The sequence below is a fragment of the Podarcis bocagei genome, assembly GCF_964188305.1.
Source record: "Podarcis bocagei genome assembly, chromosome: 12".
In the NCBI taxonomy this organism is placed as follows: domain Eukaryota; kingdom Metazoa; phylum Chordata; class Lepidosauria; order Squamata; family Lacertidae; genus Podarcis; species Podarcis bocagei.
In genome coordinates this window covers 61,978,656-62,004,883 of record NC_138137.1, presented here as the reverse complement: position 1 = coordinate 62,004,883, position 26,228 = coordinate 61,978,656, and the positions used below count along the sequence as shown (strand labels likewise).

Genomic DNA, 26,228 nt, shown 5'->3' with positions numbered 1-26,228 from the left:
AATGAGTGATAGAAAAATGGTGTATCTGAAGAAGTGTGCATGCACACGAAAGCTCATACCAAGAACTAACTTAGTTGGTCTTTAAGGTGCTACTGGAAGGAATTTTTTTATTTAGAAAAATGGTGGAATGATTTTTTATGGGCTTAGCAGAAATGTTATAAGGAGTTAAGCATATATAAGTATTTTAGTTCTAATGGAAAATAAGGTTAAAAATGCATTATTTACAATATGATAGAAAATGGAGAAAGATGGAAAGGATTTGCTGAAACAATTAAAAGAAGTGGAATACAAAAAGGGAGGTGAGAGGAGGTCGAGGAAACAAGGGAATGAAAGATAGAGTACGGAAAAGAGATGATGTATGTTTTTAAATTGTTTTTGTTTTGTTTCATTTAGGGTTAAGGTTAGGGAGTGGGGTTTGTTTAGTTTAGTTTAATGTGTTTAGTTTTGAGTTTAGGTTGTGTTTTGCATTGTTTATATATTGTATTGTATTGTGTGTTTTTTTCTTTTTTCTTTCCTTCTTTGTCTTTTTTTCTGTTTTCTTTTTCTTTTTTCTCTTTTTGTAATCTATAAAAATAATAAATATTATTTTTTTAAAAATAGATTTCTGGAACTGGCATCCCCTTGTCCAGTGCTCATTAATGGTTCCTTCTCATCCTGGGGAAAGGGACACGTGGGGTGCTGCAGGTTCTGTGACCTTAAGAAACGTCTCCACCTCCATTGTTCAGCCCAGAAACAGGTTCAGCTCCAAGGGCCTTCTGGTGGTTCCCTCACTGCAAGAAGCCAAGTTACAGGGAACCAGGCAGAGGGCCTTCTTGGTAGTGGCGCCCACCCTGTGGAATGCCCTCCCAGCAGAGGTCAAGAAAATGTAACCTTCAGAAGACATCAGAAGGCAGCCGTGTATAGGGAAGCTTTTTAATGTGTAATGTTTTATTACGTTTTTATCCCCTCCCACTCTCTGGAAACCAGTTGGATCCATTAAGTAGCGGGGGCGGACCATCCGAATTGGTCCCACCTCCCTGCAGAGGGGAAGGGTCGTGGAGAAGTCCAGTTGCACCAGGAAGTGATCTGACCATGGCACTTCTTTCGTTTCGCTTTTACTTAGTGTCAGATCACCAACATCCGTAGAGGTGAACACCAAGTCTAAGGCATGTCCGCGGCTATGAGTTGGGCCAGACTTATTCAGGGACAGCCCCATGGAGGCCATGCTTTCCACGAAGTCCCGAGCGGCCCCTTGTAAGGTCGTGTCGGCATGGATGTTAAAATCCCCTAGGACAACCAAACTAGGTGTCTCCAGGAGAGCATTTGCCACGACCTGAAGCAGCTCGGGCAGGGAATCCTTGGTGCAGCGGGGAGGTCGGTACACCAAAAGGAATCCTGTACTGCCCCTATTGCCCAACTTCCAGAACATGCACTCAGAAAACTGGGTCTTCCCAATAGGACACCTGGTTTTTATATATGCTGGAAGCCACGCAGGGTGGCTGGAGCAACCCAGTCAGTTGGGAGGGATACAAAGGGTACCTAGGTCTTGAGGCCCTCAAAATAAATTTTAAGCAAATTGGTGAAGCAGCAAAGAGTTTATTGACTGCATACGTTCTTGCAAGAAGTGGGTGTCCAAAAGCAGGCACACCCGAAATTAGCAAAACACAAGCTTATACCCCCTTTCCCCAAGCTCAGGGTCCCTCCCTTCTTTCCCCATTGGCTGGGGACGCAGAGGGTTTACAGCCTATCACGGCTGCCTGATTAAAATACTAAGACGCCCGCCTTTGTTAACATTGCCCATTACCCTTAATTCCGACGACTTCTCATGTTTGTCTTTCCCCTTATATGGTCTATGCTTTCAGCCTTTTACACATTGCCTCAAACTATAAAGCCACATCCTGAGCACTAGTGGGTGTAGCTGAGTTCAATAATAATAGCAATAACAACAACAACAACAACAATAATAATAATTTATTTTTACCGGCCCCCAGCCATTCTACATCTACATCTGCTGACGCATACAGATAAGTTGCAAGCTGCCTTGTTTTTCTGTCGTTCTAACCATAATCCGTTCTAAACATAAACTTTAATCCAAAACCAACTATGTGTGTTTCCTTTCTGCAGTGCTGGGTAGAATCAACATGGAATACTGTAAGAATCCAATGCCATCTTAAGTCCTTGTTCCCAGGTGCTCCTTTGTATTCAGATCAGGCCTCAGCAGAATAACGTAGCACTTGGGGAGGAAGATGCAGCCCAGGAGCCCCGCACTGGAGGCCAACATAGAGAAGATCTGCACGGCCACCATGTACTTGCCCTTGGTGCTCAGGTAGGTGGGCACAAAAGACACCCAAACACTGCAGAAGACCAGCATGCTGAAGGTGATCAGCTTGGCTTCGTTGAAGGAGCCAGGCAGCTTCCTGGCTAGGAAAGCCACTGTGAAGCAGATGGCAGCCAGGAAGCCCAGGTAGCCGAGGGCAACATAAAACATGGCCACAGAGCCTTCGTTGCATTGCAAGATGATCTCTTCCGCCTGGGAGTGCATGTCGGGCTCTGGGAATGGGGGAGAAGAGCCCAGCCAGATGGTGCAGATGAGAACTTGCACAGCAGAACAGGAGATGACAATGGAGTTGGCCAGACTCTTCCCTAGCCATCTCCTCACCCTGTTCCCGGGCTTTGTGGCCAGGAAGGCCAGCACCACCGTGATGGTCTTGGCCAAGACAGAAGAAACAGCAACGGAGAAGATGATGCTGAAGGCTGTTTGTCGGAGGAGGCAGGTCGCTCTTCTTGGTTGCCCAATGAAGAGGAAGGAGGACAAACAGGAAAGCAGAAGGGAGGCGAGCAGGATGTAGGAGAGGTCCCGGTTGTTGGCTTTGACTATTGGGGTTTCTTTGTATTTAATGAAGATTCCTAACACAATGCCTGCTGTTGAAGATAAGAAGAGGACAATGGAAGCTAAGGTGATCCCCAGATGTTCTTCATAAGCCAGGAAGGTGATAATCTTGGAGACACATTGATCTTTGTCCTTGTTTGGATGCTGATCTTCTGGGCATTTGGTGCAACGTTCTGCATCTGAGGAAAAGGAAAAGAGTGGCTTCAGCATCCCTTACATCCATGACCACCTGTGCTCCGGAAATAAGAATGTGTAAAGAGGTAAAGAGTGACAAGAAATTCTTTGTTCCTTTTTTGCAAAGGGCAAAAATGCTTCCTCTCTTGTAATCCTTCTCACCCACCTTCTTGGTTGGACATGGTTCCTTCCGCACAAGGATCACAAGCATAGCAGCAAACAGGCTTTCCTTCTGGAACCACCTTTGCAAATCCAGGTTGACATATTTTGCTACACCTGGAACGAGGCACGGCCTAACCATAAAGATAAGAAGGTGCATGGAGAATCAATAAACATGATAGGGCGGGGGGAGAAGGTGAATTTTGACAGTTTGGAAATTACCTAAGAGGATCTCTTGTCCCCTGAGCCTGTCCACTTTTTGCATAGAAGCATCTCTTTGTTCGTTTGTTTGCTTGTTCATGCAAGTTTTATATCACACGTTTATATACAATTCAAAATGTTGGTGCTGATCTTTAAAGCTCTAAACAAACTTGGCCCTGTACGCTTGAAGGTGCGTCTCCTTCCCCTTTATCCAGCCCTGACTCTGAGGTCCAGCTCCAAGGGCCTTCTGACGGTTCCCTCCCTGTGAGAAGTCCCGTTACAGGGAACCAGGCAGAGGGCCTTCTCATTGGTGGCGACTTCTATGTGGAACAACCTCCCATGGGATGTGTGAGGGTTTGATTAGCTGCTTGTGCGTGAAAACGTGCTCCCTCAGAGTTTGTGCGCCCCCACAAACCTCCGTGTGTGACGGAGCTCCTCAGACATGTCTGCTCTAGTCACTAGTAGAGTCCGACAGTGGCTGTCTGCGGAAGCGTTTCCAGCAAAGAAGTTCCTTAACGGAAACGCGTCTCCTGGACTCACGGCGTGACAGTTTCCTGCGAGGTATGGGTCTCCCTATGGGAGACTCCGATACCTCCCCACTGTTCTCGCTGGAAGCCTCCCTGAGCCCTCCCTCCTGCTCGCATTCCCTCAGAGACCCACTCCTCCCCCTGCTGGTCCCTGCTTCAGCAGTTGAGTCTCTTTCATCCTGCCTGAGTCCCTCCACCACCTGATGCTCTGATGGCAGTTCCCTGACATCCACCTCCCCTCCAGGGCCCCCCTCACCCCCTCCCAATTCCTCCCCCCTGGGAGGTGAAGGGCTAAAACCCCGAAACGAATCTTCCTCATCTTCTGACGTCTCGAACAATTCTCTCCATCGATCGTCGTCCTGGCCAGCTGAATCCTCCTCCTCTTCAGAATCTGGGAACCCCTCCAACTCCTCTTCCTCGTCGGTGGTGGCAAAGTATTCCCTTCGGAACCTCGCTACAGGCTGAGGTTTACGTGGGAACCTCTGATGAAAAGTCTCTATTAAAACCTCGTCATTGACATCCTCTGCCCTAACCCAGGTGTTTTCCGACTCCGGTTCCCCTTCCCACATTACCAAATACTCTACTTGATCTCCCTTCCACCTGGAATCGAGGATCTCCGCTACATGGTAGCTGTGTTCCTTCTCCTCCATTGCTGGTCCCCTAGTGACCCTCCCCTCACTGTCTCCTCTATATGGTGACAGCAACGACCTGTGAAAAACTGGGTGCAGCTTCATGTGGTTCGGTAACCGGAGCCTGAAAGCCACTGGATTGACCTGCTGTATGACTTCAAACGGACCCAGCCTTTTGGGTCTTAATTTCTTACAACCTCCTTTGAATGGCAACCCTTGGGTTGACAGCCACACCTGGTCCCCCACCCTGATGCTTTCACCTTCCCTTCTGTTTTTGTCTGCTTGCCTCTTATATTCCTCCTTAGCCCTGTTTAAGTTGAGTTGGAGCTGGCGATGGATCGCTTCCATTTCTTCCACGAACTGTTCTGCAGCTGGAACGCTCCAGTTCTCCCCCTCCCCCCCAGGGAAGGCTCTGGGATGGCACCCGTGATTAGCCAAAAAGGGGCTCATCCCCGTGGACACGTTCTCTGCATTGTTGTAGGCAAATTCTGCCAACGCCAGCTTCTCCACCCAATCATTCTCTCTGTCATTAACATAACACCTCAAATATTGTTGGAGAACCCCATTTGCTCTTTCCGCCTGCCCGTTGGTTTCAGGATGACGGGCCGTCGAGAAATTAACCTCTACATGCAGTAAGCTCATGAGCTTCCTCCAGAACCTGGAAGTAAATTGTTTCCCTCGGTCTGAAACCACCCTCAAGGGGGCGCCATGCAACCTAAACACATTCTCTACAAACAATTTGGCGGTTTCTTCTGCTGTAACCGCATGTGAGCAGGCTATGAAGTGGGCCATTTTAGTTAACAGGTCTACTACAACCATGATGGCTGTTTTCCCTCTAGACCTTGGCAGATCAGTCATGAAATCTATTGCCACTGCTTCCCACGGTCTCTCAGGTGTGGGCAGTGGTTCTAATAAACCAGCCGGCGCCTGCCTCTCCCCCTTGGCTCTTTGGCATTGTTCACACCCTCTCACATACTCCCGCACATCTTCCCTGACCTTGGGCCACCAAAATTCCCTGGTAACCAGCCACATGGTTTTGTGTTGCCCAAAGTGCCCTGCTGTGGGGCTATCGTGCAGCTGCTTGAGTACTTTCTCCCTCAATTCCCCTTCAGGTATATATAACGCTCCCTTATAATACAATGCCCCATTTCTCTCCTCAAAACCACCGGGTTTGTCTTCCTCCCCTCTGAGATCCCTGAGTTTCCCCTGGGCGTATGCATCCTGCACCGTACCCTCTACCAATTCCCTTTGCCCCACCAAAGTCCCCCCACACACCCAGCGGTCCTCTGGAATGATATGGGTTTCTTCGGGTGCTCCCTCCCCCTCCAAATATTCAGGTTTGCGTGAGAGAGCGTCCGCCCTAACATTCTCTGGGCCTGGCACATAACAAATCTCAAAGTTAAATTTGGAGAACTCTTGGGCCCATCTCAACTGCCTTTGGTTGAGCACTCGCGCCGTTCTCCAGTACTCTAGATTTTTATGGTCCGTGCACACTTGCACTTTATGTTGTGCACCAACTAGCAGATGCCTCCATCTCCGGAACGCCTCATGAATAGCAAGCAGTTCTCGGTCGTACACCGTGTAGTTCCTCTCGGATTTGTTCAGCTTCCGCGAGAAGAAGGCACACGGACGCCACTCCGACTCCTCCTTCCCCGGCTGCAGAAGAAGCACCGCCCCTATGGCTCTGTCAGATGCGTCTGTTTCAACCCTTAGCTTCTTTCGTAAATCCACATGCAGAAGTTGTTCTTCAGAGGCGAAGGCCCTTTTCAGTTCCTCAAACGCTCGCTCCGCCTCCGCCGTCCATACAAACTTCTTCTTACTGCTGAGACAGTCAGTGATGGGCGCCGTCAGATGGGCGAAGTTGCGGATGAACTTACGATAAAAGTTTCCAAACCCTAGGAACCTCTGCACATCCTTCTTGGTTTTGGGTGTTTTCCATTCCAGCACTGCCTGTACCTTGCCGGGATCCATGGCCAATCCCTTGTCTGACAGGCGGTACCCCAGGAATTCCACCTCCTTGGTATGGAACCGACACTTCTCCAGTTTGACCCACAGCCTGTTGGCTTGCAGTCTGCTCAACACTTCTCTGACGTCTCTCACATGTTGCTCCTCATTCTCAGAATACACCAACACATCATCTAGAAAGGCAACGCAATTCTTGTAGAGCAAAGGGCCCAGCACGTGGTTCATAAAAGATTGAAAACACGCGGAGCCTGCTTGTAATCCAAATGGCATAACGAGGTATTCAAACGCCCCCAAAGGGGTAAACATGGTGGTTTTCCATTCATCCCCTTTCCTTATGCGTATCAGGTTGTACGCCCCCCTTAGATCCAGCTTTGTGAAAATCTTTCCCTTCCTCACCATGGTCAAAATATCATCAATTCTGGGCATAGGGAACGCCACCGGTTCAGTCACTGCATTCAGCCGCCTAAAATCACATACAAGTCTCGGCTTGTCCGCATTTTTTTTGTCCACAAAGAACACTGGGCTCCCCCCTGCTGCTTTGGACTCTCTGATGAAGCCTCTCTTCAGGTTCTTGTCAATGAACCCTCGCAACTCCTGCATTTCCCTGTCTGACATGGCATACAACTTGCCCACGGGAAGCTGTGCTCCAGGGAGTAAATTGATCTGACAATCAAAGGGTCTATGAGGTGGTAGTTGGTCAGCTTCCTTCTCGCTGAACACGTCGCTGAGATCTGCATACTGTGGTGGTACCTTCACCTTCCCCATTACTTCAGTCCCTGCTAGGGTGGCTTGGGCCCCTACTGAACCCTTCTCCCCTTTGCAGTGTTCTAGGCAATGTGCTGAACCAAAGGACACCACTCTTTGATGCCAGCCAACCAGCGGATCATGTAGAGCTAGCCAGCTCATTCCCAAAATAATGGGAGCGCCTCCCAGGGTGGCCACATTAAACGCTATCAGTTCTGTGTGCCTTGCCACCCTCATTATCATTGGGACAGTCTGCAAGCGGACTCCTCCTCCCAACAACTCCCTGCCATCAATCGTGGTCACCTGCAGGGGGTTGCTTAAAGGGATGGTCTGTATCTGGTGTTCAGCAGCAAACTCCTTGCTCATAAAATTGCAGGAGCTGCCTGAGTCCAATAGCGCCTTTATTTTTAGGGGGTGCCCATTCTGCAGCTCTAGCGACACTTCAATCACTAGAGCAGGTCGAGGAGCTTCTGGCACGGGCACTTTCACTGCTCTTTGGCCTGGCTGCAGTGCCCCAATTGTGGCAACCAGGCGTTGGCTTTTACCTGCTCCGCTCCCCCTTCTTCTCCCCCCTCAACAGCTCCCACCATCCCTTGCCATTCCTTCCTCTGGGGGCAGACTCTGGCAAAGTGGCCTGGCTGTTGGCAGAGATAGCATTTCCGGGGGCCCTTTCCCTCCTTCTTAACTCCCTCGCTGGTTTTTGAAAATGCGCGCGCGCGCGCTGTTCCGATTTCCATCGGCTCTGCCGGCGGGAAAGCTGGCTCAGGAATGTCTGGAATGCGGAACTCCTTCCAACGTTCCCCTCTCCCTTCCCGCCTCTCCAAGGCTCTTGCCTCCTGCCGCGCTCCTATGGTCAGCGCAGATTTGGTCAGCTGATCCATAGACTCCGCCCTGGGGCTCCGTGCCAGCTCGTCTTTCACCCCCGAAGAAAGACCTTCTTCAAATAGCATTTGAACGGGTGCCGCCGATAAATCCCAACTCAGTCTGTGAATCAGCATGGTAAACTCAGTCCAATATTCACGGACAGATCGACTCCCCTGCTTACAAGCCATTAGCTGTCTGCGCACCACCCCTTCCTCAATATCGCTGGAAAACATGATATCCATTGCACGAAAGAACTTCATTGTGTCCTTTAGTATGTCATTGTGCGTTGCCATTAGGGGTCGAACCCAGTCTCTAGCCCCTTTCTCAAGATGCCCAATTACAAAAGCAACTCGCGATTCCTCATCAGGGAACTCATCGAACTGCACATTAAGGGCATATTGCATCTCTGTCCTAAAAGCATGGTAGTCCTTGGGGTCCCCCCCAAATTTCTGCACCAATCCTGGTACCTTTCTGGGGAATTGAGTGGCTCTCCCCTTCTTGTCTGCATCCTGAGCCCTTCTCTCCTCCAGCCTCGCCGTCTGCAGGGCCAGTTGAACCTCCAACGCTCGGTATCTATCTTCCAAGCTTGGACCAGCTCCAGCCCCTGCTCCTCCGGTTCCGGTTGGTTCGCTCATGATGCCTTCTCTTGCACAGGCAGCGTACAAAGACTGTCGGACTGCTGTGAGGGTTTGATTAGCTGCTTGTGCGTGAAAACGTGCTCCCTCAGAGTTTGTGCGCCCCCACAAACCTCCGTGTGTGACGGAGCTCCTCAGACATGTCTGCTCTAGTCACTAGTAGAGTCCGACAGTGGCTGTCTGCGGAAGCGTTTCCAGCAAAGAAGTTCCTTAACGGAAACGCGTCTCCTGGACTCACGGCGTGACAGTTTCCTGCGAGGTATGGGTCTCCCTATGGGAGACTCCGATACCTCCCCACTGTTCTCGCTGGAAGCCTCCCTGAGCCCTCCCTCCTGCTCGCATTCCCTCAGAGACCCACTCCTCCCCCTGCTGGTCCCTGCTTCAGCAGTTGAGTCTCTTTCATCCTGCCTGAGTCCCTCCACCACCTGATGCTCTGATGGCAGTTCCCTGACAGGATGTCAAGGAAATAAGTAACTAGCTGACTTTTAGAAGGCAGTCCTAGACAGAGAAGTTTTAAATATTTGAGGTTTTATTGTGCGTTTTTGGGAGGAATTAGCTGCTCCTCTTATACAAATTGACCGTTCAGGTCTTTAATGTGGTTTTGCCAAACTTTAGGATTTGGGTAATCTCCCACATGCCAAACCACAGGGTGCACACTCCTGGGTGTAAGATTTGGGGATTAGAGAAAACCAGCCACCAGCCTATTTTGATGCTGGGGGGGGGACTGGACAGGGGAGAGAGAGAGAGAGAGGGAGAGAGGGAGAGGGAGAGGACTGGGTGCTGCTGGCTTTCCTCCCCAGGTGGACTGAGAGGGACCTGGCTGGGAAACATAGTCTGCCTTTTCTCAGGATGCCTGGGTGCTAACGCATTCTTGAGCCTCCAAGATTCAGCGCTGGCAGCTGAAACTGGGTGGAAAGGACACCATTGGTCCCCCTTTTGCAGGAGTGGCTCCAGGAAGAGCATGAGCAGGATCTCCTAGCCTTCTTCCTCGGTAACATCCCCTACCTTGTGAAACTTCTCAGGCCACTCAATGGCTTCTGGGTTGATGGTGAATTTGATGCCAGTAGATGCCTCTCTCCTTATACTGCCAATCTTCACCAAAGCATGAGACTCATTGGGAAACATCACCCAATTCATGATATCAAAGTCAGGAGGCAGCTCCCAATTCTCATCCAAACATATTGTGCCCCTGGAAGTATTCAAACACTGGATTTCTTTTAAGAAAGGGTGGAGCTGGAATGACAGGGAAAACAGCAGCATTTTATTGTTCCTCACTTGAAGCAAGCGACTTTCCAAAATAACATTAATACAAATAATAAATAAGCTTAATACAAAAGTCAATACAGTCTTCTTCTTTTTTTTAAGAACCAAAATGCCTAACAGACACATCGGTCTGCTGGAACTAGCTGAGAGAACATCATTTCCACAGGTGATGCCATGAATGAGCCAACTGAAGAAAGCAGCCAGGAAGAGAGAGGGTTAACTGCCATGCAGGATGAGCATCGGCTAGTGCCTACTCTTCCACCCCCTTGGAATGCCGGCTGATGAGGGAATGGCGGAAAACGTAGTCAGGAACGTAGCCAAAGCTCGCCGGAAGCACAAACCGGCAAGAAAGAGTTAAGGGACAGCCTCTCAGAGAATGAGGAAGAGGAGGGAGTTGACTCACTCTCTCCAAGGTCTCAACGAATGGGAAGGCTTTAAGATAAGAAGGAAAACAAAAGATGTATGAAGTGAAAGTTCAGTTGCTTCTGGTCGCGCCGGAAGCATTCTTCAGAAGGGTCATCTTGACTGATGATGGAGGCTGTGTTAGAGCTGGCCAGAGTTACCTGTTTGTTTTAACAATAAATCATCCTTTTTAATTAACTACGCTCACTGTGTTATCAAGCCGGGGACTGGATTCCTGACTGGTGACCCCTTTATTTCTAGTGAAGATTGATCAGATCAGAAGAATTTTTATTTGCATCAACCACAAGTCATAGCAATAAAATTGTCAGCATCGCCCTTGAGCCAGTGCCACCAACTGAACTCACACACCTCAGGCCCGACTGGGCTAGGCGAGCTGGGTAGCACTTCCAGAGACCACCTTCTGCACAGGAACAGGTCAAAGTGCTGTGGACTCACAGCTTAGAGTTGTGAGCACCCGATTCACTTCCACAAGACAGTCGTCGCACACAGCAGAGTATAGCAGAGTACAGCAGAGCATAAATGACTCGGAGAGCAGCTCTGCAGAATATCTTCTTTATTCTGTCTACAACTATAATACACAACTATGTACAGAGCTAAATGAGGTCTAAACGAAAATGCTGAACTGCACTGAGTGTCTGCAGCTGCTCTTAGCAGCAACCTTATCTAAACACACGATCTCTCTCTAACACTCAGTCTCTCTCTCTCTCTCTTTGATGTGAGGCTGGAGCGGAATAAGTAGAGAGCAAAAACCGCCCCCTCCTCTCTGGAGAATCAGCAGAGAACATCAGCAGATTCTTGGATATGGGAGGGGTGAAATCTCAAAAATAACAATATATACTGAAGATAGAGGTAAAAACTTTAACTAAAATAGAATGCATTTTGGGGTTTACATCAAATAATAGATCTTATTCTAATTGCCGCCCATTAAAATCCTTGCAGTTTTTGCTGTCACCTGATCATCTTGACCTGCTAAAAGAAAGGACACAGTAACGATGGTTGAGCGACCCGGCATGGAAAATAAAAGAGGGGTAATAACCTCACTCCTCAAATCTTTATAAAGAGTGCAAACCAGAAGGACATGAGCCACTGACTCAATACTGCCATCTCCCCAGGGGCATAACCATTTTTCCAGTGGAATTTTTTTTGAAATCGACCCTCAAGTACAGCCGAAGGCAGTATATTCAACCTTGCAAAAGTGCATCTATATTTTGGGATTGTTAAATTTTGCAAATAGGGTGCCAAATGTCAAGATGACCATGTGGAAAGTAGTCATACCATGGACAAAATTTCCTCATTGTGGCCAGATTATTCTGTCGCTCGATATCATGTAGGCCAGTGGTGGCGAACCTATGGCACGTGTGCCAGAGGGGGCACTCAGAGCCCTCTCTTTGGGCACGCACACCGTTGCCCCAGCACAGGGCCGGCAGAAGGTGAGGGTGGCACGTCAAGTCCTCAGCTCAACTTGGGCGGCCAGAGCACCATGTGTGCGGCTGGTTGGCGTGGAAAACTGCACAGCAGGAGTGGAATGTGATGCCCATCAAGGCTCTCTCTAAAACAGAGGTCGCAGCTCTTCTTTGGCCCTAGTTCATTACGCCCAATTGCGCGGAGGCTTCCAAAACATATTGCGGCAATTAGTATTTTGCGCGAGCAGGTTGCAAAATAGCACCAGCAATGCTTATGGTGGGGCCTCAGTTTCGGATGCTGCACAAGCAGGACAGCATAGAGCCGAAATCCCCAAATTGGCCCTTTGGGGCTCCTTTTGCTCAGCTGATCTGCACAGGATGCCCAGGCTGAGAAGGCACCCTTGTGGCCAGGGAGGGGCAAAGGGAAGGGGCGAGTGGGGCATTGGTCCCATTCAGATACTTGGTGCTGTCCCCACACAGGTGCTCATGTTTTCAGAGGCTGAGTGTGGATTCTGGGATTTGTGTCCGAGTAGAAGTGCCTCAGATGGGGCGTCGGGGGGTGCAAAATGGAGCCACAACCCCCAGGGCGCATGTTTTCCCTTGGGGAGCCTCTGCTGTGGGTGGAGAGGGTGCAGCAGTCTGCACGCGCTCAGAGGTGCGCTGCCGCTTTGGTGAGCCACTGAGAGTTCTGGATGGGCCTTATCTGTGGGGGTTTGTGTTATTTGGTGATATGTTATGTATTTTTTCTTCTCATTTTGTGTCTTTATGCTGTAAACTGCCCTGTGATCTTTCAACCAAGGATGGGATCATGGTGGACTGAAGGTCTTTCAATGACTCCTTGCCCACAGAGATAGTAGCCTGGTGTTGGATGATAGCCAGACACAAGCTTGGCTGTCAGATTTCACTTCTGAAAAGAAGTTGAAATGAAGCAATTAACCTCCGGTTGCCTTGAAAAGTTGGATTGCTGTTTTCCTGACCTGTGACTCAAGTGACTACAAACCAAGGACCATCCTCTTGCCCAAACCATGCTGCTGTCCCATTATTATGGACCACAAAGACCTCCCTTCCTTAATGATCTTTGGAATGGAAGACCATATTACACCGGTCCTGAAAGAACTGCATTGGCTCCCAGTACGTTTCCGAGCACAAGTCAAAGTGTTGGTGCTGACCATGAAAGTCCTAAACGGCCTCAAATGCCCAGTATACCTGAAGGAGCGTCTCCACCCCCATCATTCAGCCGGGACACTGAGTTCCAGCGCCGAGGGTTTTATGGCAGTTCCCTCCCTGCAAGAAGTGAGGTTGCAGGGAACCAGGCAGAGGGCCTTCTCAGTGGTGGCGCCTGCCCTGTGGAATGCCCTCCCATCAGATGTCAAGGAAATAAACAAATATCTGACTTTTAGATGACATCTGAAGGTAGCCCTATTTAGGGAAGTTTTTAAGGATTGCTGTTTTATGATGTTTTTGATATCCTGTTGTAAGCCGCCAAGAGTGGGCAGGGTATAATTTTTTAAAAAATTATTTTATTTTATTTTATTTTATATTTTATTTCATTTACAAGTGTTTCTGAGTCTACAGTCAACTGCTGACAAAACATTAAGGTCTGGGAGGACTTGGCAACAATCCAGGAGAGGTCCATCGTCCGGCCCCCCTGCTCTTTTTGTTGCAGCCTTTGTACCAGTATATGTAAAACCAAGAGAAATGTTGACAGAAGAGGCTCTAGTGGCTGCATTACTTAAGATAAATGACTCTTTGGATCAGCTTCACAGGAAAATGGACACGATAAATGTGAAAGTGCATGTTTCAATCACTAAAATTAACTTAAATATAGAAAGTATAAATAATACTAATATAGAAACCACCCAGAAATTGACACAGGAACCTATTTCGATACGGCAAACTGCAGAGGAGGCCAGGGAAAAAGCTGTTGTTGCTGAATGTAAAGTAACACAACTGGAGAGAAAGAGAAAGAGAGCCCCAGCCCTACAGAGGCAATTTGATGAACATAAGTTGACGCTTGTTATGACTGAATGTAAAGAAAAACAGACGAATTTGAGGATTAGAGTTCACCTTTGGTGGACATGCCCAAGGATTAAGACACTTTGGGAGATGATTCATAACGAAATGAAAAAGGTATTTAAATATACCCTTTTGAAGAAACCAGAGGCCTTTCTCCTGGGCATGGTCGGCCAATTGGTGTTAAAGAAGGATAGAACTTTTTTCACATATGCAACAATAGCAGCAAGAATACTCATTGTGAAGTATTGGAAGACACAAGATTTATCTATCCGGGAAGAATGGCAGATGAAGTTGATGGACTATATGGAATTGGCGGAAATGACTGGCAGAAATCCGAGACCAGGGAGAAGAGTCGGTGGAAGAAGACTGGAAAAAGTTTAAGACTATTTATAGAAATATTGTAAAAATAATGAATGTTAGAAAAATGTTGGAATGAAGTTATATGGCTTTAGTAGAAATGCTATAAGGGATTAAGTATAAATAGATTAATAGAGTATTAAAGGGAAAAATAAGATTAGAATATGTTAAGATAATTATAGGATAGAAAACAGAGGAAGATGGAAAGGATTTGCTGAAACAATTAATAGAAGTGGAATACAAAAAGGGAGGTGTGAGGAGGTCGTGGAAATAAGGGAATGAAAGTTAAGATATTGAAATTGTTTTGTGTTTTAAATGGTTTGCGTCTTGTTTTGTTAATCTTATGTTCTTTCTTTTCTCTCCTTTGCTTTTTCTTTTCCTTTTTTCCTTTTTTGTTTTATTGTGTTTAAATGGTTGGAAAATCAATAATTATTTTTTTTTAATACAAGTGTTTCTGAGTCTGTCAGAAAAAAACAGAACCTTGTGAGTTAACTGTTTTCCGCACTAAAGAAGAAGTGTTGAGTAAAAGCAACAAAGAGCTGGATTCATTGTGTGGATTGAGAAACCTTTGTCTCACTCCTACATTTATTCCACAGTTAGGACAATGGATTGCAGTTTGCAGAAGGAGGAAGGAAATACCTGCCATGGCTGAAGCCTTCCCTGTTCCCATTCGGCTCCTTCTCCCACCATCAGCATCCGCCGTGGTCTAGATGAAAACGCAGCATTTAAGGCCTGGGCTGCCACTTGAACATTGATGTAAGTGCCATAGCTGTCTGCAGACAGGACTCTCTCAATCTCCCCTTGGGGCAAAGACTCCCGTCCCTCCTTCTCTCTGCATCTAATCCGGTCTTTCGGGGATAAAACATGCTTGGAATATGAACAGTTAAATGCTTCCCACAAAAAATAGAAAAGGTGATTGGACAGTGATTCATCATAACCATGTTTGGTGCTCCTTATTCTGGTCTTAATTGCGAAAGAGAGAGAACCATGAATGTACTGGATGTACAGAGGAGGGAAAGCCAAGCTAGCGCTGATGTCCTGGAAAGCTGTTGTGATCCACACTTTGGCCCCTATTTCCATCTCATAATACATACATAGCTGTATTATTATTAGCATTCCCACTGTATCAGTTACATAGCAAACAAATACCCCGACTTGTCTCCAGTTGAAAAAAGCATCACTTGGGTACCTCTGTTGATATACATCATCTTCTGTTAATATTTCTGACAAGGCAATGCAGATCCCCTTTCTGTTCATCAGAGGTGTCATAAGGCTCTCAAACCTTTCTCCACTGTCATTGTCTGAAGCCAAGAGACCAATCCAGTTCCATCCGAAATGGAGGAGTAACTCGACGATCCCCTGGAACTGACTTTCTTCTTTGGGGAGCATCTGGTAGAGGAAAGGGAACTGTGTTTTATCTTCAAGAACCTGGGCTGTGATGCCATAACTGAGCTGGTGAAGAAAGGAAAGAGTAATTGTTTTGCTTTCAGGAAGGGAGTAGATATTTAGTACAGTGGTACCCCGCAAGACGAACGCCTTGCGAGACGAAAAACTCGCAAAACGAAAGGTTTTTTCGTTTTCGAGTTGCCTCGCAAGACGAATTTCCCTATGGGCTTGCTTCGCAAAACGAAGCTTGCCCCGGGGACAGCGGGTCTTCTCTTTTGAAGCAAGGGGCTGCGGGGAGATAGCGATCTCCCTGCAGCCCCTTGCTGCAAAAGACGTCCGGGGGAAGCGGGGAAGCAAAGCGCTTCGCTATCTCCCCCCAGCCCCTTGCTTCAGAAGAGGTCCGGGGGCAGCGGGAAGCGAAGCGCTTCTTCCCCGCTTCCCCCGGACGTCTTTTGCAGCAAGGGGCTGCAGGGAGATCGCTATCTCCCCCCAGCCCCTTGCTTCAGAAGAGGTCGGGGGCAGCGGGAAGCGAAGCGCTTCGCTTCCCCGCTGCCCCCGGACGTCTTTGGCAGCAAGGGGCTGCAGGGAGATCGCTATCTCCCCCCAGCCCCTTGCTTCAGAAGAGGTCCGGGGGCAGCGGGAAGCGAAGCGCTTCTTCCCCGCTTCCCCCGGACGTCTTTTGCAGCAAGGGGCTGCGGGGAGATCGCTTCTCCCGGTGCTCCGAAGCCGGGCGGGGGGCAGGGGACACCTCCCGCCGCCGCGGGGACACCTTTTGAAGGCAGGCCGGGGGGGGAGCAAAGACTTTCGCCCCCCGCCCGCCTTCAGAAGAGGTCCAGGACCTCTTCTGAAGGCTGGCGGGGGGCAAAAGTCTTTGTCCCCCCTGCCTGCCTTCCCAGGGGCTTTTAAATCGCCCCGGACAGCGGAGAAGTCCTCCGCTGTCCGGGGTGATTTTAAAATGCCGCCCGCCAGCATTTTAAGATCGCCCGGACAGCGGAGAAGTCCTCCGCTGTCCCGGGGTTTTTTAAAATGCTGGGGGTGGGAAGAAAAGCCCTTGTCCCCCCCCCCCCAGCCTTCAGAAGAGGTCCGGGGACAGACTGTCCCCGGACCTGGTCTGAAGGCGGTTTCCCTAGGAACGCATTAATTGATTTTCAATGCATTCCTATGGGAAACCGTGCATCGCAAGACGAAAAAACCGCAAGACGAAGAGACTTGCGGAACGAATTAATTTCTTCTTGCGAGGCACCACTGTAATCTGAAATGATTAATATCTAACCACAGTTGTGCTGCTGGGATCAATGGGAGTTTTATTCCGAAACATCTGGTGGTGTCAGGAACTGTTCAGATGAGAAGAAGAGGTGGAGACCCTCAAGAGTCTTCCAGGGAGGGGGCAGAGGAAGACAGCATGGAGCCAGCTTTGTGGTGGTCAGAAAAGGACACAGCCCAGAAGAAGAAAAGAGCTGGGGAATGTTGGAAGGTGAGGAAGAAGGGCAAGGTAGCAGATTCACCAGCCCTGAAGAGAGACAGGAGTCAGATGCAATGGAGACAAGATCTGAGCCAGTTGAGACTAGGTCCCTTGGGAGCCTGCTAGATCTTCCTCCTTCCTCTAAAACCAGGCGTTTCACCCACATCACAGAGCAGAAAACGACCCAGAGGCAGAAGGGGTCCCTTGGCCGCCACCGTAGGCAGCAGGAGGGGTCTGATATGCAGACAGCAAGCTGGGGCAAGGAGGATTTAATTTAATTTATTATACTATATTACTGTGCAGCTTTTCATTCACAAAAATCACAAAGCGGCTCATGGACAGCAAAAACCTAATAGAACATCACCAATACAACATAAATCGTATAGAATAATTTACAAATCATCAGTAGAACAATTACGTTCTTTTAACCACTATTAACAAAACTACTCATAAGCTAACCTGTACAATTTCAACATAATTTCCCGTAAAAGAAATGGAGTGGCCCTCATAGTCAACAAAAGAATGGCAAAAGCTGTACTGGGGTGCAATCTCAAAAATGATAGAATGATCTCAATACGAATCCAAGGCAGTCCTTTTAACATCACAGTAATCCAAGTTTATGCACCAACCACTGGTGCTGAAGAAACTGAAACTGACCAATTCTATGAAGACTTACAACACCTTATAGAAGTGACACCAAAGAAGGATGTTCTTCTCATTATAGGGGATTGGAATGCTAAAGTAGGGAGTCAAGAGATAAAAGGAACAACTGGCAAATTTGGCCTTGGAGTTCAAAACGAAGCAGGGCAAAGGCTAATAGAGTTCTGTCAAGAGAACAAGCTGGTCATCACAAACGCGCTTTTCCAACAACACAAGAGACGACTCTCCCCATGACATCACCAGATGGGCAGCATCGAAATCAGATTGATTATATTCTCTGCAGCCAAAGATGGAGAAGCTCTATACAGTCAGCAAAAACAAGGCCAGGAGCTGACTGTGGCTCAGATCATCAGCTTCTGATAGCAAAATTCAAGCTTAAACTGAAGAAAGTAGGAAAAACCACTGGACAGGTAAGATACAATCTAAGTCAAATCCCTTATGAATACACAGTGGAAGTGAGGAACAGGTTTAAGGATTTAGATTTGGTGGACAGAGTGCCTGAAGAACTGTGGATGGAGGCTCGTAACAGTATACAAGAGGCGGCAACTAAAACCATCCCAATGAAAAGGAAATGCAAGAAAGCAAAGTGGCTGTCCAATGAGGCCTTACAAATAGTGGAGGAGAGAAGGCAAGCAAAATGCAAGGGAGATAAGTGAAAGATACAGGAAATTGAATGCAGATTTCCAAAAAATAGCAAGGAGAGACAAGAAGACCTTCTTAAACGAGCAATGCAAAGAAATAGAGGAAAACAACAGAATGGGAAGAACCAGAGATCTGTTCAAGAAAATTGGAGATATGAAAGGAACATTTCGTACAAAGATTACCATAATAAAGGACAAAAGTGGTAAGGACCTAACAGAAGCAGAAGACATCAAGAAGAGGTGGCAAGAATACACAGAGGAATTATACCAGAAAGAAATGGATGTCTCGTGCACCCCAGGTAGTGAGTGGGGTTGCTGACCTTGAGCCAGACATCCTGGAGAGTGAAGTCAAATGGGCCTTAGAAAGCACTGCAAATAACAAGGCCAGTGGAAGTGATGGTATTCCAGCTGAACTATTTAAAATTTTAAAAGATGATACTGTTAAAGTGCTACACTCAATATGCCAGCAAGTTTGGAAAACTCAGCAGTGGCCAGAGGATTGGAGAAGATCAGTCTACATCCCAATCCCAAAGAAAGGCAGTGCCAAAGAATGCTCCAACTACCGCACAATTGCACTCATTTCACACACTAGCAAGGTTATGCTTAAAATTCTACAAGGAAGGCTCAAGCAATATGTGGACCGAGAACTCCCAGAAGTGCAAGCTGGATTTAGAAGAGGCAGAGGAACCAGAGACCAAATTGCAAACATGCGCCGGATTATGGAGAAAGCTAGAGAGTTCCAGAAAGACATCTACTTCTGCTTCATTGACTATGCAAAAGCCTTTGTCTGTGTCGACCACAGCAAATTATGGCAAGTTCTTAAAGAAATGGGAGTGCCTGATCACCTCATGTGTCTCCTGAGAAATCTCTATGTGGGACAAGAAGCTACAGTTAGAACTGGATATGGAACAACTGATTGGTTCAAAATTGGGAAAGGAGTACGACAAGGCTGTATATTGTCTCCCTGCTTATTTAACTTATATGCAAAATACATCATGCGAAAGGCTGGGCTGGATGAATCCCAAGCCGGAATTAAGATTGCCGGAAGAAATATCAACAACCTCAGATATACAGATGACTCAACCTTGATGGCAGAAAGTGAGGAGGAATTAAAGAACCTTTTAATGAGGGTGAAAGAGGAGAGCGCAAAATATGGTCTGAAGCTCAACATCAAAAAAACAAAGATCATGGCCACTGGGACCATCACCTCCTGGCAAATAGAAGGGGAAGAAAGGGAGGCAGTGAGAGATTTTACTTTCTTGGGCTCAATGATCACTGCAGATGGTGACAGCAGCCATGAAATTAAAAGACGCCTGCTCCTTGGGAGAAAGGCGATGGCAAACCTAGACCAGTGTTTCCCAACCTTTTTTGGGCAAAGGCACACTTGTTTCATGAAAAAAATCTCGAGGCACACCACCATGCCAGATGGGGAAAGGTCACTTTTTACTTATGTAAAAAAAAAAATAAAAAAATAGTAACAGCATAGAAGGTAATGGTTAGGCTAGCATCCCTCTTCCAAATATGCTAGGTTTTTATTTGCAGGGACTGTTCTACATGGGAAGGGGAAAGGAAAGTTAATAGAAGGAAAGGCGGGTGGGAGAGAAAGAGAAAGAAAGAGGGAAGGAAGGGGGGAAGAGAAGTGGAAAGGAGGGAGACCGAGGAGGGGGAGAAGCGTCTGGAGAGTTGCTCCGAAGTTTGTTTGTTTGTTTGTTTTTTATAAAATTTTTATTTGGTTTTCTGGTTTTATAGAGACAAGACATACACAAAGAAAAGACTAAAGACAAAAACATATATAAAATCAGCAAATCCCCGTTTCATAAACTTGTTCCCTGACTTCCCCCCACCTCCCCTCGTGCATCCCAGTTTCAAGGTTATATCAGCAAGTTGGTATTTCTCCTCTCAACATTCTTATTCATCTTATTACCTTTTTTATAATAAAAATTAATTTTCCTAAGTTGGACTTAAGTTCTCTTCCATCGATTTTCATTTTATCTTAATTAAGAGTCATAATAACCAAACCTAGAAGTCTTAAGAGTTTTTAAGAGTCTCTTCTTCCCTCCCTCCCATCCCCGGTTTTTGTCCCTTCCCAATAAAGATCCAGATTCAAGATTCTCAGCCTGGGTTCCTCACGTCCGAGGCTTTCAAATCCCTTTCAGTCCCTCTCCGCCTGTCCTGTTGGTAGTCCTTTATGTCAGTCGTCAGGTCTGGGAAAAGCTCTTTCACCGTCAAAATGTGTCCTCTTCCCACAAGGGGGTTCAAAAGTAACTGCTGGAGAATTTCCACAAAGCCTATCTCTTCACAATCAAAGTCCAAACGGAGGCCCCAATCGTATTTCTTTATTTTAGTTTTCTGTATTCCATTTTGTCCCGGAACCTCCTCCTTCTTCTTCTGTGTCTTTCGCAGAGTTGTAGTAGATATGTTCCCAGCATTTCCTTGCTTATGTTCCGCAGATATCAACTTTTGGTTGTTGCTTCCCAGGATTACTTCTTCTTTTTCTTGTTGTTTAGTCTCTTCCAGCTCTGTAGGTATTGTTTCCCATTCAGCTGTGGATTCTTTCTCATTGAGGTCCTCAATACTAAGAGCAGAGTTGCCTGTTCCCAAGGTCATAGTCTCAAGTTGTTTATTCATGGCCAAGCTCTGTTCTTGTAAGATTCCCACCAATTGAAACATCCTTTCGATTTCCACAAGTAACTTTCCTTCCACAGCCATTGTATCCATTGTAGTTTCACAGAATTCCCCCTAGGGGGAATCTGGTTACTTATTAGCCTTTTCACCAACAATCCTTTAACTGATTATTGTTACTTTGTTTCCAACAGTTTTAGCTCAATTATAACTCGTCTTAGTCCAGAGGGATCTTAGATGACAAATTTTCCACTTTAAATCGGCCGTTTGACAGCTTTGACAGCTGTCAAACTCCGCAGCTCTTACACAGGCACCAAAGCAGGACGTTCCCGGGCCCGGGAGGGGGGGTTGGTTAAAGCAAAAAGAAGATTCCCAAAACTCCACTCTCCAGCCCAAAATTTCCCTTAGTTAAATCTCGGAAGTTAATGTCCTTTTTAACTCACCCCACCAGGGGTAGGCTCTCCAGCTTAGCTCTTGCGCCGTTGCTTAGATCGTCTGCAAGGGGGGGGGGTGCGGACTTCCTTTTAGACACCCCCCGCTCGTCTCCAATTCAAGGTAGAATTTTATAAAGTCCCAATCCGTCTTACTCACGGGCGATTCTTTCAGTCCAAATTTTCAAGGAAGGAAGTCAGCGCTCTCTGGTTATGGCTCGCGGCTTCGCTCCACCGAGGTAGCGATCGACTCTCAGTGCCACGCCACCCCCGTATCCCCTCCGCAGCCTTTAAAAAGGCTCTTTGCGAATCAGGGGGGCGCTTAAGGCACCCGCCGAGTCTTCAGTCCGCAGGCTTCCGCGCCTGCGGTTTTTAAGGGTCCCCGCGTCGCCGGCGCGGCAAAGACCCATCCTCAGTGGAGCCGATTCCCTCCGGAGCTCGGAGGGAATCCGCCATTTCCAGATCGCGTCAACCCGGAAGTCCAACGTTGCTCCGAAGTTTGGGGGGCCGCGGGGGTGGGCGCGCGTCCCAGGAGGCAGAGGCCAGCCCGGGCTGGGAGCCGCGCCGCGGCCCGGGGGCGGAAGGCGGACCGCGGCTCCTAGGATGTGGAAAGGGGACGGCGGCACAGGGGGAGGAGACCCGCACGGCTAGGGCAGCGCGCAGGGGGAGGGGAGCAGGCCGGAGGCGGGCGAGGGGGGCCGCGATCCCGCGCGCCGCGAACATGGCCTCCTTCCCCGCGGGCCCCGCCGAGCCCCCTGGCCGAGGAGGGCGGCGCGCCCCCGCCGCCGGAGGAGAGCAGAGGCAGGAGGAGGAGGACGAAGGCGCTGCCGAGGAGGCGCGCCAACTTCTGCCAACTTCGGCGCCCGCCCCGTCGCCGCAGGCTCCTCCCGGCCGAGAGCCAGAGGACGGCGGCGGAGCAGGAGGAGGAGGATCGGGTTTGGCGACGGCTGCTGCGTCCTCTCCAAGCGCGGGGCTGGCCTCTGCCGCGCCCGATCCTCCGCGCTCGCCGCGCTTCTCGGCGGAGCACGTCTCGTGCGTGTGCGAGGCGCTGCTGCAGGCGGGCGACCCCGGCCGGCTGGGCCGCTTCCTGGGCTCGCTGCCGCCCGACGCCGAGGCACCATGCCTGGAGGCGCAGGCGGGCGAGAGCCTGGCCAAGGCGCGTGCACTGCTGGCCTTCCAGCGCGGCGACTTCGCCGAGCTCTACCGCCTGGTGCAGAGCCGGCGATGGGATGTGGGAGGGAGGGAGCTCGCCGCCCCACGTGTGCCTATGTGGGGCACGTTACAGCCCCGTGACGTCAGCGCCACGCAGGCAGCCAGGCAGGCAGACGGCGAGAGCCCCGCGCTGGGCGGCCTCTCCTCGCTGCCGCCGCCCCGCCTCCCTCCCACGGCACACCAGGCAACGTCTGGCGGCACCCTAGTGTGCCGCGGAACACCGGTTGGGAAACACTGACCTAGACAACATTTTAAAAAGCAGAGACATCACCTTGCCAACAAAGGTCCATATAGTTAAAGCTATGGTTTTCCCAGTAGTGATGTATGGAAGTGAGAGCTGGACCATAAAGAAGGCTGATCGCCGAAGAATGGATGCTTTTGAATTCTGGTGCTGGAGGAGACTCTTGAGAGTCCCATGGACTGCAAGAAGATCAAACGTATCCATTATTAAGGAAATTAGCCCTGAGTGGTCACTGGAAGGACAGATCATGAAGCTGAGGCTCCAAGACTTCTCATGAGAAGAGAAGACTCCCTGGAAAAGACCCTGATGTTGGGAAAGATTGAGGGCACAAGGAGAAGGGGACAACAGAGGACGAGATGGCTGGACAGTGTTCTTGAAGTTACAAACATGAGTCTGACCAAACTGCGGGAGGCAGTGAAAGACAGAAGTGCCTGGCATGCTCTGGTCCATGGGGTCACGAAGAGTCGGACACGACTAAATGACTAAACAACAACAATTTCAACAAAAGTGATATTATAAGATTAACAAAATAATATGCTATGGGACAATATTAACACCCTCAACAAATCAGCAACCAGAAATGAACTGAGCACTCTTGAATTCATGCACCCAGTTTCCCCACCGCATGACTCATGATCTTTCTCTTGTTTCAGTTCACTAAAAGACACATGCAGATAATGTCCATGGCAGCAGCTCAGGGCTGGAAGGTGGGGCAAGGCAGGTGGGAGAAGCCTTGGCCTGATGGCCAGCACATAGCTCAGGGTTTCCCCCCTTAACTCCCCCCAGGAGAAAGTAGAGTTTCCTCCTGTGTCCCTCCATGCCCTCTGTCCCATTCATACCTGTGGGATTTTGTAGATGCCTGACATGGTGGAAATCTCCTTTGAGATGTCAGAATCGCTCCTTCCAAGAACAGCGAGAAGGGGATTCTCTTCTCCGCAGCGATAATTGGGAATGTTTCTTCCGCCGCCTGCAAGCAGCTCTAGCAGGGCATCTGAAGTCATCCTGGCATCAAAATAGTTCTCATAGAGGCTGTAGCCAAGGGTGATGTTGGGTAAGAGCCTGAGATCCCGGTTGATCTCCTGGATGGTGAACAGGAAGGACAGGATGTGCCAGTAGTACCTAGGTGTCTCACTGCAATAAGTGGATTAATTAGAAAGAGTAAAACCGCTACTCACAGTTGAATGAAAACAAACATGATATGATACACAAAGATTAATCTCTATTAAATTATCTTTTTGCATTTATATCTAACCCTTTTCTATCCATTATACAATAAAGATTAGTAGATTCGTGCTCCAATCCAGGAGTGTAGATGCACATTGTCTCTCTGCAGAGAATAAAACAAAGTAAGAAAATGAATCTCCCTCCCCCCAAATTTGTGAAATACTGGGAAATTGCTGCAAATGTTTTGCCTGTGTTTTTGCCTCAGGGGTTTGGGTCCTTCAAAGGGGGCCTGTACACATTTCCCAGGTGTTATTCAGAAGGAAAAATGGGGGTCAAGTCGGGGAAGTGTTAGGAGCAATTTGAGTCTAGGACATCAAAACATCTTTACCTAGGAGGAGGAGGAGGAGGAGGAGGAGGAGGAGGAGGAGGAGGAAGAAGAATTGCCCATGTTTCAGAGATCTGTCACCATAGCATGGAACTCTTCTGGCTTTTATTGTTTTATTTATTCGTTTTGTAGAAAACATAGCTTTCTCTCTCTTCAGCCAACAAACATCACCCGGAGGATCTTAACATTTTATATTCAAAACTATTGCATTCCTTAAAGGCAATTCTGATGAAGCAGTTTATAAATTGTACAAACAGAATAGTAATAAATCAGATCTTGGAACCGTGGAAACTGCCTGAGTTTTATGCCATCCTCACCTCCTTTCTGCAGGTAGGAAACCTCAGGGGATCCCTTTGATCCCTGACCAGATTCTCTTGCATTCTTGTGTCACCAACCTGTAAGATGCAAGGCAATAGGAGAGGCTTCGGGGGGAATCTTTTAATGGACTCCAACTCCCATCAGCTCCATCAAGGCCAAAGGTCAGTCAGGCAAGCCCAGGAATCTCTGGAGGACCCCAGATTCCCCAATCTTGGGGAAAGGATCTCTCCTTCAGAGATAGGGACCTGGGGTGCTTAAGGACTTTGACATACCTCTGTAAAGAATTACTTACTATGAAATCCTGGTGAAGGGTGTCTGACGAAAAACAAATGGATCACGTTGCAAAATACGTTTTGGAGATATGATCCCACCAATGAGAAAGTCTCCAGGCCGGAAGTAATTCCGAGCATCAATTTGATCTCTGATCAGATTCAAAGGGCATTTTGCCTTCTGATTCACACAAACTCGATGGGAGCAAATTAGCAGCAGGAGCAGCAGGGATCTCATCCTGGCTCTGCCTCCTTCACATCTGCTACGTGTGGCTCCTCTTACCTCCTGACCCAGCCAAGCAGGAGAATCACAAGACTCTCGCAAGACCAAAGCTGCAGTGGCTTTCCGGGGGGGGGGGCCTCAGCTCTGACTTCCCTCTTCCCCCCAGCCCTTCACCTGCTCCAGTCTTCACTCACTCTGTCCCCAACATTTTTTCTTTTCCAGTCCAGGTACAATTAATACTGTCATGCTGTTGGTGCTTCAGATGCAACCTCCAGAAATATCTCTTGGGCTTTTAGAAGATGAAATCACTATGATTTTGATAATTATAAGTGGAAGAAATCTCACCTAGATAACTTTCTGGCGTCTTGAATGGCTCAAGCAGCAGCTGCAGAGCTGGAGGAAAACATGTTTGCAATGCTGCTCTAACATTTGGCATAAATTAATAGGGGGGGCAGAGTTTGGCCTGAAATTTGTGCACAGGACCTCCGGAGAGACCTGCACCTGGATCCGACCAAAGGCCCAACTAGTCCAACACCCTGTAGCTCACAGTGGGAAACTAGAGAAGCAGGACCGGAGGGTCCCAAGGGAGCTGCTCACACCTTCTCAAAGAATCGGGGTGCGTAAAGCTTGAAAAGGCTACAAGCCCCCAAAGTCCTGCTCTGCCTCCACAGGGGAGAGGGCGGTTGTGCTCAGGTCCAGTCAGGGCTTTTGATGGAGACATTGGGTTGTCCACTGTGAGAACAGGATGAGGAATGACAACGAGCCATTGGCCTAAATGAACCAGCAGAGTCCTCAGATTCCCAGGGCTGTTATATCATAGTTGCATTTCTGATACATGAGTGCCACCATAAGCACTGTACTGCTCCCCACCTTCAGATCTTTTCATGGAGCCACGGATGGTAAGAGGAAGGACCTTTGGCCAATCGTCACTGTGATCAACTCCTGCCCAGAAACCTATCTCCCCACTTTGGAAGGACGTGTGGAT

At 48.4% G+C, this 26,228-nt stretch overlaps 1 protein-coding gene across 1 annotated transcript; it reads right to left on the bottom strand.

Annotated features, from left to right (window-relative positions):
• Nucleotides 1-2,050: 2,050 nt before the first annotated feature.
• Nucleotides 2,051-24,258, bottom strand: LOC308569939 (vomeronasal type-2 receptor 26-like). The gene is made up of 5 exons (XM_081164207.1): nt 23,724-24,258; nt 14,869-15,681; nt 9,773-10,000; nt 3,210-3,336; nt 2,051-3,048 (listed from the first exon to the last, which is right to left on the bottom strand). Exons 1-5 carry the CDS (start codon nt 23,883-23,885, stop codon nt 2,150-2,152), a joined length of 2,229 nt encoding a protein of 742 aa, XP_081020333.1. The 5' UTR covers nt 23,886-24,258; the 3' UTR covers nt 2,051-2,149.
• Nucleotides 24,259-26,228: the final 1,970 nt, after the last annotated feature.